The following is a 12204-nucleotide window of genomic DNA, read 5'->3' on the forward strand; positions in this document are numbered from 1 at the left end:
CTATTGGATCATCAATAGTGAACTAAAGCGAGAAAACTTTTATCCCAGACGTCATACTGACAATTACACTGTTAAACAACCCAACTCTGAGCAAACAAACTCTAGAATAGTCAGCTCCTGACACGTGCGTCATGAAAACGCGTTTGCGCCCTCAGCACCGGTGACTCTTCAGTCCTTCAGAGTACAGCACTAGGAGGAAGAGTACAGAAAAAGACGGATGTAACACAATGAACCGCGTCGCGAGCGACACCACGTAGAGTTGCTGTTTTTTGGTTGGAGTCGGAAACGTGCTTTCTTTTTCTTATGCCTTTATTGAAGAAATAGTTCTCCTAAGGATCGCTTTTCACGCGTATAGGAGCGTGTGTTTCTCAGAAGGATATTAAAGGTTACAGATGGGGTCTCAAGGGCCAGGACGTAAAAGAACCTCCAGCAAAAATGGGTTGACTGCTGAGGAAGATGCCCTCAGTGTAATCGCACAACAGGTAAATTGATCTCTTAAGGGTGAAACTAATGCAAAGGTCTTAGTTGCAGATGTTCAGGCTTAAACTCTAGAGGAACAACATGACAATCACGTGGTTCTGCCTCCTGAGTTAATTTATTAAACCAAATAACTTTACACAGTTTCACGAGTAACTAATTAACATTACAACAGGCTAACCAAGGTAAAGTCCCAATTTTGCCCTCATCTGGCACTGTATTGCCTATATTTATATATTACTTACAAGCTGTTGATCATTTCCTCTCCTAGTCATGCTTCCTGTTTTAAGAACCTAACTACAAGTTACTGAGCTGTGTTGTTCAAATGTGTTATTTTAATGTAGCATGGCATTAGGCTAATGTATTTGGAAGTGCCACCAGTCTGCAACATAAGCAGGGTTTGATGTGCTAGAACAGGTGCTGGGTTCATGGTAGAGAAAAGTGATTTTGACCCACTCAGATTTTCAACAGATGTATATGTTGTTTCTTCATTGCACACCTATAGTGAAAAGTCAGGGCTGTATGTAAAGTGCACGTTTTCACAGACAGTTAAACTGTATTTGTAGCATGTGTTTCATTCTATTAATAGTAAGTGTGTCTGTTTGACACATGCTCGGTGGTTGGCAGGAGAGAGGCCTTCTCATGAACTGCCCTCAGTTCAGAGTGTGAAATACTGTACAGCCAGAGAAGCATGATATGTTTGTGTGTACACATAAAACTGTCTCTTCGTTTACATTATTCATTTAATTTATTTAATGCAGTGATTTTATGGGAACTTCTGAATTGCAGTATTAAACACTTGGTATGTGAATGCATAATCCATAAACTAAAATATTTAATAAACAGCCCAAGTGGCAGAGGATGCTCTTTTGTAAGTGGGCAGTTTGTTTTCTGTAGCACATAGAGTCGACCTCTTGTAAGTGAGCACATGGATGAAGAGAGATTCAGATGCTAAAGGTTTTTTTTCTGATCCAACCTGTTTCTCTTGAAATGGAAATGATTTTTTTTTTGCGTACTCCCATGTGGCTTTGCAACAGAGCTTTTGCAAATATAAACAGCAAGGTCTTATTAGAGCTTCTCTCTCAGCAGGTTTGGTTTCAGTTAGACGTGACAAGATTCTGTGGTTTTAACCCTTTTATTACTAAGTGTTTGACATTTTCAAGGCAGCCATAAGGTTTTGAATGCATATAGGGTTTATAGCTTTTTTTTCTTTCACAAAACCACTTTATCTTCTTTTAAATAGCTGTTTCAATACTTACTCCCTGTGTTCCATTGTGCCACCTTTACTCACCCGGTACCTGCATTTCTTTTTTCTGATAGTCTGCTGTTCCACACTTGCTTGATCTCTGACAAGCTGGTATGTGGGTCCTTGTGTGTTCTTTGATTCTGTAATAAGTGCTTTAAAAATAGAAGGCCCACAGAGACCAGCAGTTAGTGCAGTTCAAGACCAGACATGAAGTTTCGGGGGGCCATTACAATGAGCAGGAGTAGTAAAAACCGGTATCTGATACTGGATGCAGTAAAAAGGAACGCATGCTGATCTGCATCAGTAATCCTCAGTGGCTGTGCTTTTCAGGTGCTCTCTTATGTAGCTAAGCATTAAAGTGTGAGATAGGGCCACAATAGAACATGAGTCAGTGGAGGATTTCCTGAAAAACAATTTCAACAATGGCTGCTCAACACTTTGATTCAGTGTCCTATTTATCTTTCTACTGACACAGATGCAAGTTGTGTTATCTGTTAAGACAAAACGATGACATAAATAGATTGTTTTCAGCTGTGTGTCTTTAGTTCATTACTACATTCCCCAATGTTTTGGCACATGCTGAAAAAAGTTCATGATCTATAAAATTTCTATATAATTCATGTTGATCTATGATATGTATTCTTAAAATAACAGAATAATCATAAAATAGAAAACTTTTGTAACATTGTAAATGTCTTTTCTGTTACAAGCTCTTGGTGCATAAAGAAGATCTGTAAAGTTGCAAAGACTAAAGTCTCAAATCCAAAGAGATATTCTGTATGGAAGTTAAAAGTCGATTTTTATATTTAAAGTATTTGCCACTGATGATTCAAACTCGAGTTTTGAGCAGTGTAGAGTAGTGCTTGCTTGTTGTTTTTCCGATCACAAATGCAGACATGGTTTTATGTTTACACAGCACGATATGCAATGCAACATGTAAAAAGACAGTATAAGTCATTATAATCAGTAATTATGTCCCCACAAGATGCAGCAAATTCCTCATTTGTAATGGGCTTTATTGGTTTTGTCTCATTGTGCCGGGACACACGGGCATCACAGTATGGTAAGGGGCATAACATTTCCATCACATGCTTGAGGCATTCGGCCAATAACAATGCACCGGATAGCTGACCAATCACAGCACACCTCACTTTTCAGAACGATAAGCTTTGTAAAAATCGACATGTTTCAGAAGGCGGGCGGAAGAGAAACCATAATGTACAGTAAGTGGAAAACAATGTGTTTTTTGAACCTTAAACCACATAAACACATTTCATATTACACCAAATACACAACATACTGTAATGTTCTTTTTAGCGACGTCATATGACCCCTTTAATGTTTCATTCATGAGTCCTTAAAAAATGGTTTCCATGAAATATTTAGCAGAATAATTGTTTTCAAAATGTTTTTAAACCCCAAATCGGCATATCTGAATTATTTGAGTAATGACTGCTGAACATTCAACTTTGACAACACAGCAACATTTGTAAATATACAAAAATAGTTAGTTTCTATTTTGAGTTATAATGCTATATTTCTGTCTTTACAATACTTTTGGTTAAATAAATGCTGCTTTAGTGAGCACAAGAGACTCCTTTCAAAACATGAAAAATTCTGCCATTTTTTTTTTTTTTCAAAACCATGCATGTCCCTGACAGATGTCACTCAAACAAATGGGTTTCCTGAGAAGTCACACTCTTCTCTGTGAAACGCCTGTTCCCTGTAAACAGCACAAAAGTGATAAATAAATAATTAAAAGAATGAGCCAATAGTGCACCCTGTGCTTTTCGATTATTTTATCCAGAAAGCTAGCCAATCAGAAACACGCTCTGTTTATGACCCATTTTGCATGTCTCACCTGCTTACTGATTTGTAATAATAATAATGTGATTGAGAGTGGACTAGTAACTTGTTTTAAATGGTTTAAATCAAATTAAGAGCTTTCGTAATGTGAGAGTTATAATTAGCAGGAAGTAGTATGTATAGGTCAAGCCGTTGATAGAGTGTCAGTATGCCAGGCTGAACTAGTGTTCTCCATCTTATTATATAAAAAATATAGAGCAGATATATGTACCATAAATGAAATCATATTAGAATGCTTTCTGAAGGATCACGTGACACTAAAGACTGGAGTAATGGCTGCTGAAAATTCAGCTTTACTGAATAGATTACATTGTAAAATATATTCAAATAGAAATCAGATCTTTAAAATGATCAAAATAATTCACAATATTACTGTTTTACTGTATTTTCTTATCAAATAAGTGCAGCCTTGGTAACAGTCATTGCTAACAGTCTCAATATTTCAAAACATTATGTCTTAAAACGTCTCCACTGGAAGCTATTAGCAATCTCGGCTAAATTCGCTGGTGCTGTTTACAGTTTCATTCAATGACTGAGATGGATAAAAGCAGATTAGGAAGCCAGGTTAGAGTCAGATCCAGACTGAAGGGTGTTAAGTTGATCAGTCAGGGCTCAGGGTTTTGGGATGAGAGCTGTCTGACTGCTAAATGCAAACTCATTGTCATGAGCATTGATTTTATATTTCAGCATTCAGTAGAAGAGTCCTGATATCAAAGTATATGATCATGTGTCCTCACACATAATGGTTTTATGAATACAGAGCACAGCAGCACAATGACACATTAACACCTGCTTATCACTGGTCCATGACAATCATAACATTTATCTGCCTGGCTCAGCAACTCGAGGTAAACTTGCACTGACTGTATTCAACAACGCCCTATTCCTGCTCCTTTTCTTCAAGGGCCTTTGAAGAAGCTGTTGATACAGGTTGAAGCAAGACACTGCGTCGCAAGCTTGAGCACGCTTAAGTCAGAGACCTTTTTCGGATACTAACATCTTTCACCAAGAATCGAACCTCTTCATATAAAGACAAGGATTCAGAAAGGGGTTTCCTCCTTTTTCTGATGTCACCAATGGGCCCATGAAGATTGTTATCACAGTTGCTTTCCTGTTTATTCTCTGCTGTTGGGACGCTTCCCGTATGAAGGAATAATGCAGAGTCCAAAATTCTAGTGCTCTTGATGCTGATTGGTCAGGATGTTTGTGTAATAAGCCTTAAGCCATGGTATTGTGATAACTGCTTTATATCCAGTCATGTGTTTTTATGACAAAAATATTGTCATAGTCTGTTTTACACTTTCTGTTGATATCAAATGTCAGAAACCAGGACTGTGCTTCCCAAAGCCATTGTAAGCCTAAGTAGATCATAGTGCCAGTGGTCTCTACGTAGGCATAACTCCTGTAATGCTAAGTTTTCATTTTCTGCATTTCAGCTCTGCTCTAGCTTGTTTACTAGTCTTGGCATTGTGTTAACATGAATATTTGTTCTTGTGACAAGTTCAACAATGTTCCTCAGTTCTACACTCAAAAACTAGCCGTGGTATAGTTGCATTAGGTTTTAGTGTAATCATCTGTTTGGTTTGCATTTATAAAAATAAAAAAAAATCAAATTGCTTAGAATTAACATCATTCTGAATATAATCAGCTACAAAAAACAAAAATGGTTTATATATGGATAGCTGCAACATTCATTAGAATATGAGATTCATTGATGATAAATGTGTAAACATGGTTATTTTATATTTAAAACACATTTAGTTTATTACAGAAATCTCATTCTTTTTTCATATGTATGACTGACATATGTTACATAAAGTTTACTCAGTCCAAATGTATGGAAATTTTGAATGTAGTTAAACTACATAAATCGTAATATGTACTGTACATAAATCCTTTTTTTATGTTAAACTTGTGTTCCATTAAGTAGCATGAAATACACACAGGAAGAAATTTGTCCCTTTTTCATGACTGATTAACTTGGTGTACAAGGTCATATTGTGGATTTTGTCCAGATAAGGCTGTGTGCTAAAGTGAAAGGAATGCACATTCAGACAAACACATGCTTTGGTCTCCGATTAGCCACTTGGTGCAAGTTGTTTGCTTATTTGACAAATGAAGGTGTGAAACGGCTTAATGTGTAAAAATTCTGTAAAGTTGCAAGGACACTGCTCATTCCTTTGTATGAAGTAATACAATTCATCTTCTGTTTTCACACTGAACTGACTCCAGTTGACCTCCCCATCCCATTTAATGGAGATTGTCAAAACCTCTCTTACATGGGTCATATAAGAGGTATTTTTATGTGAATTTAAGATCTCATATAAATGTAGATTGGAATTTTTTTTTTGTTCGCTCTGGTCTCTTGAGTCATACTTTTAATCTCTTATAAGCAATCTACAACATTATCACCTATTCTCTGCAGAAAAGACATTTTAGACCTTAAAACGAAGAACACACTGATTGTCTTTAGAAACCATTAAATAAGACGCTAGTTCACATTCGACTCATCACCATCTTGCTGCTCTTTCTTATTCCCTCTTCTCAACCAGCTGGAGATTCTCTCACAGGCTTGTTCTTGCTTTTCTGTAACTCTGTGGTCAGTGAAGCAAGTGTTCTGTGTTGGCCAAGCACACCAGGCCTTCTCTTTCTGTGTCATCTGAGACGGGCCGACTGGCATCTATCAAAACATCACCCTGCATCAGGTTTCTCAGGATTTAAGGGTGAAGTGTGGCATTTCTGAGACCATAGTGGCATCTAAAGGGATTGCCAAAATAATGAGTTAAATGATTGGTTGAGACGGAACAGGACATGTCGATCTGCTCAAATGAAGAACTGATGTTTTGATGGCACCACAGAACCACTGTGTTTGCTCTCTTTGAATAGTCAAGATGAATGGCTTACTTATAGTTACCTCTGCACAGCAAACTGGGATATTAAAGTATTTTAAGGGATAGCTCAACAACAGCAACAAAAAAATAATATAAAAAAAAAAAGCATTTTTCAGAACGCATTAGATCATATTTTGTTGTTTCTACTCCCTTAATCTTATCATTTATTTTCCTTCTTCTCTTTCCCTCCTTTTTTTTTGTCATAATTTTCTCCATCCTCGGAATGAGCCAAATTTATGTTCCTAAATTATTTTAGCCCTACATGGCAAGCTCGTTTTGATATTAAATTTGGCCACATAACTCAGGGACCTGCTAAAATATGCACCCACCACAAACAGATCAGACATTGTTTGGATTATGTTTGTCGTGGATGGAAGGCTGGCACGGTTTATGTAGGTGTTAATATGGGCAGACGTCATCTGTGATCTCATATGTTCCAGTCTCTGGATCTTACGTTAATACTCAAGTGAGAAAGACTGTTTATGTCTCGTACTGAAGACCGTTAATCCACTGTGGACAGATGGCAAAATGATACACATTTTTTAATAACAAGCTTTCCATGTTTAGATGAATTAAACTGGCCTTTTGGTTTATATACATCATAGTTCTGGAGTAAATAATGTCTATTTTTTAGATTTGCTTCCAGAGTACTGTCCAAAAACAGATTGAAAAGGGAGAAGTTATGGTCTTGCAGTCATTTGTGTTACATATCTTCCATTTGTTCCCGTCATTTTCTGTCACAGCTAGTCTGTTAGCAGTCCAGATGATTAGCATGTACTGCCTGGCATACTGGTACAAGAGGCCGTGGGAGAGAGGGAGAGATTTGGCCAGCTTGGCATCTTCTGTGGTATTTATGTCAACAGAAAATAACTCTGGGCTTGTTCTGGCATTCATCAAACTCCCAGGGACTCCTGAATGACAAGCTTGTCCTTCATGTCTTCCTTAAAAGACACCAAACAAGGAGTTTTAGTAAACCCAACCCTCTACATTGCAAGTAAATCACTCACATATGCGACTAAATTTTACTCTAAGCAACTTAATGATGTCTATTGTTAGCCATTAGCTAATAAATTCTTAGATTTTACTCGCCAGTGTGTGTGTTCAAGGCTATTATAAGATTAGCACATTTTCACTCGCTGAACACTGACTGAGCACTTCTCTCTCCATCGAGCGATCTGTACTTTTCAATTCATCTCAATGGAACGCACAGTTCACCTGTATTTGCCTAACTGTAAACTCTTTGTGAAGGCGCACAACTCACCGTCGCTTTGCTGATAGCGCTGTTTCTCGCACATGTCTTACCACGCTGAATCAATTGCAAATTGCAATTTCATTGGCTGGCGCTGATCTATTACCATCCCTGTTTTGATTTCAGCAAATCAGTTCGACCGAACACAGACAACGTGATTAATATTCATGAACCCAGCAGCTCATCAATCCGTAGTGCATTGTATATTGTTAGTATTGTAGTAGAATTAGTTGTAGTATTATCTTTTAATAATAATTATGATCTATTACTTTTTCTTTTTTTTTTTACAGAAACCCTGAATGACCAACAATATCTTAAGCATCACCAGCAGTCTTAAGTTCAGTTAAAATGACAAATATGCATTCATACATGGTTTATCAAGTTTTAGTTCAAATCACTAAAGTTCTATCATTAAATAGTGCTTAATACCATAATATAATGCTTGACTGACTGATTAAGAAGCTAAGATCCAAGAAGCTGTGCCATTTTACAAAGATAAGCTGATTGGAATCACATATATATATACATGTGTGTGTGTGTGTGTGTGTGTGTGTGTGTGTGTGTGTAAAATAGTAAATCAGTCTGGCGAGTAAACTGAAAAATTTACTAGCCAATTGCGATTATATTGCAAAGGTGTGCATAGAGGGTTGAAACCTGTCCCCAATCACCTGTGACAAATATGGTTCTTTCTGGAAAAAAAATCCTAAAAACAATAATTCTTCAACTCTGTTGGTTAAACTCATAGGAGCCTCATTTGTGAGGGGCATACTTTGTGACACAACAGACTGTGTACATCCAAGATGGGGCTGTACTACATAAAAAATTACCCCTTGAAATGGCAACTTTCAGTCATTAAAGTCTCAATTTGGTAACTACTGACAATAATGTTGTGAAGCAATGTACTGTACTTTGGCCAATTAGACTAATTAAACAAAGTATTTATGTTCCAAAAAAGATCACTTCCAGACAGCAGTGGAACTAGCTCTTCATTCCCTTTGAGAACATCCGTGTCACAGAACTTTCATTAAATTAGAGCATTTTGGGTTTATTGATAGAGCATGCTCCATTTGGGTCATTAAAAATAGCTGTTGAGGAGCGAGTGAGAGAAGAGAGATGTGTGAAATAGGCCAGTTTGTTTTCTTCTTGTGCGACAGGAGTGTGTAAATGGTCATGATGGGGGGGAATGCAGACGACCCAGGCTATAATATGCTCACCGTGACATACATCATGGTCTACTTTGATAATTGCAAGAAGGTAGGCCTAAATGGGTTATGATAAAAGAGCTTGTTTTAGTTCAGAGAGGATGAATAAGTGCATGTTTTCTTTAAGGATGATAACTAGCTTCTTTTAGGTGCCTATGCACATTTTATTTTATTTTTTTGTCTTGTCAAAACCCTTGTTTTTTTAGGTATATTGTAAGAACTGTAAATCACTGACTGACATAGTTTGGTTCAGTAATATGAATGATTATTTTCGGTTCATATAAATCATTTTGTGAGCACATGTACATGCCCTCCACATTAGGACCGAGCAGTGATGGGTGTTTGTACAGTGGTTTGTTCTGCTAAAGTGCAGGAAGGGTGTGATCAAGGCTAAATTGTGAATGACTCAGCCCTCTGACTTCCTGCTTTGGTCAAATAAGGCATAGTTTTGGTTACCCTGTTAGTTACACAGTCATGCAAAGTGCATTTATTCCTGAAAGTTTTCTGTTTTCTGAAGCCTGTGTTACTCTTGGTATTTAGTTTAAGAGTTGTTTGCATTTGTTGTTTTTCTTTTATTAAAATATTCTTCAGCATTTTCAGCACAATCAAAGCCCTGTTGGGTAGTAATTGTAAATTTAAAGCATGTTTGCATAGGTGCATTGCTGTGCTCGTGGAAAATGTATGCTGACATTAGTGAGAACCTGTCACAAACATGTTTCGACAGCTGCTTAATTGTTGGGTTCGTTGTAGTAACTTCTCCCTGGCAGTTCTTCTATACAATTAGCTGCCTTCATTACAACAGTAATGCTTTGAGAGCATTTGAGTAGTGCTTTGATTTGCCAACATGGAAAATATCTTTGCAAGTGCGATTGCTTCAGTTACATGTTACAGTTATATAGCTTTTTGAATGAATTAATGAAATAAATAGTTTTATTTAGCAAGGATGTATTAACTTGAACTAGAAAGAATGTGTAGCAGCTTGTCCTTCACTCCAAAAAAAAAAAGGATAAAAAAAGTTTAAATTTAAATTAAGCCATCACTTTCTGCTTGAACTAGAAGTAGTGGTTGAAGCTGTGGAAGTATTTATTTTGGCTTATTATTGCTTGAACGTTGTTGGCAAAGGGACACAAGACCTTTGTGGTGAGAACAGCTGCTTCCTTGGACAGTTGTGTGACTGTGTGTGTTCAGGACGGAAGGCCTCAGTCTGAGACATTAAGATATGATGTGACATTTACTCAGGAACACGTCATTATGGATTTCTCCATCAGCTAATAAACACAGGAATATAGTTTACAACATTTTGACGCTTATTTTTTTCTGTGATAACATAAATATCACTTATTCTTCAGGAATGTGTGTGTTACAGTCATGCCTCTGGTGTAAATATGACTTGTATTACGGGATTGGGGGGGGAATGGGCAGATTTCTGTTGCAGACGTCACTATGGGAGGGTAGTGTCTATGATGAAATACTAGAGTTGAGGTTTCTTTCTCTCCCTTTTTTGGTTGTTGCACATTTTGTAGCGTCATTTACAGGAAGGAAATGTGCTCTCTCTCTTCTCTCTCTCTCTCCCCCGTGCAGGGAGTCTCTTCCTTAAAAGGACTTTCAAAGTGTGAAGAACTAAAGTCACAAATACACACATTTATACTTATGTAAACAGTCTACAGTTCGAGTATACAGTTACAGTGCATAAAAACTTTACAACAGGGTACATAAACATGTTCATGTAATCATGTACTATAGGAAATGTATGTCCTTTGAACCTCCTGTTGAATTTAGATTACAAGAAATGAAATAAAAGTTGGTTTTTGTGTGTTGATTTAACTCCCTCCAAATGTTTTTTTTTTTTTTTTTTGCGTTTACTACATTGTTCATGGAATCATGGTTATGGTTTAATGACTCGACCTCTCTCTCTTTCTCTGTTTCCTCACCTGCCCCCTGCAGGCTGAAGCCCGTTTGGCAGCTAAGAGGGCGGCCCGCACAGAAGCTCGTGAGATCAGGATGAAAGAACTGGAAAGACAACAGAAAGAGGTGAAAAAGCAGTGAGACTTTTTCAAGTCTGCTATAATATTCTGTATGCTATAATATAATATTCCTTTGAATGCTTCCTCTTAGTATAAGTCTTTGCAGAAATTTTATTTATTTATCATTTATATGTTGATTTCTTTATATATTATTCTTTTATTCTATTAGACATTTTGTTTGTAGCATGACAGTGTTGTTCCAGTACATAGGTGTTTTGACATGCCCACCAGTAACATGCTGTAATTAGTGTTGTCAAAAGACCCGGTACTTCGGTACCAAGTCGGTACTAAAAAAATTTAAATGTGACGGTACCAGGTTTCTTTAAGTACCGGTAGTAACAAGGTCCCGTTCAAACCCGGTTCAGCGCTATGATTTCCGCAAAGCAGAAAACGAGGACGGAATCTCAAAATCCAGTCATGAAAATGAAACTTACATTTTAATATGGACAGTCATGGAATTTATCAAGGTTAGCATAAATTAATCAAATCAAATCTCCATATGGACCAGTATCTGTAAATGTTAAGCCGCAAAAGTTGTTTGAAATATGAATCTGTGTTCTGCGCGTCTCTGTGTGAATTAATGAATGGCAGAGACGAGCGAGAGTCTTACCACGCTGAATCGACATGCTATATGTAAATTATTCTTTGTTGTCTTCTCCTGTCAAAATAATGGAGTTCATTTAGAATTATTCATATTCATTTTCGAACAAGCAGAAGACATACCGTTTTCTCCGGTAGTGGGCGGAGCTAATTCGCAAATGGCAATTTCATTGGCTGGCGCTGATCTAGTACCGTCTCTGTTTTGATTTCAGCAAATCATTTTGACCGAACGCAGACAACGTGATTAATATTCATGAACCCAGCAGCTCATCAATTCATAGTGCATTGTATATACATTAGTATGATAGTAGAATTAGTAGTAGTATTATCTTTTAATAATAATTAATATGATCTATTACTATTTTCTTACAGAAACCCTCAATGACCAAAAATATCTTAAGCATCACCACCAAGATAAAATGACAAATATGCATTCATTAGGCCTAAAAGTTAATTTTTACATAAAGGCATTGTGCTAGAAATATTACTATTATTTAGTAAAATGTATGTGATACTGCTACTACTGTAGAAAAAATGTATAAACTTTATTTTTTAAAGAAATAAATCACAATATTTCTTCCATGTTTTAATTTTAATAGCAAATCCCCTTTATTTACCAAAAATAAAATGTGTTTAATTTTCATAAATT

The 12204-nt window shown here is 36.7% G+C and overlaps 1 protein-coding gene across 1 annotated transcript in view; it reads left to right on the forward strand.

Moving 5' to 3' along the window:
* The first annotated feature begins 135 nt into the window (after positions 1-135).
* LOC132152924 (leucine-rich repeat flightless-interacting protein 2-like) overlaps positions 136-12204 on the forward strand; it is a 37436-nt gene continuing 25367 nt past the window's right edge. The window contains exons 1-2 of the mRNA XM_059561925.1: positions 136-482; positions 10876-10962. Coding sequence (XP_059417908.1) covers positions 393-482; positions 10876-10962 — 177 coding nt within the window. The 5' untranslated portion in view covers positions 136-392. The remainder of the gene's footprint in view (positions 483-10875; positions 10963-12204) is intronic.

This window comes from Carassius carassius, chromosome 11 (assembly GCF_963082965.1).
Source record: "Carassius carassius chromosome 11, fCarCar2.1, whole genome shotgun sequence".
Taxonomy (NCBI): domain Eukaryota; kingdom Metazoa; phylum Chordata; class Actinopteri; order Cypriniformes; family Cyprinidae; genus Carassius; species Carassius carassius.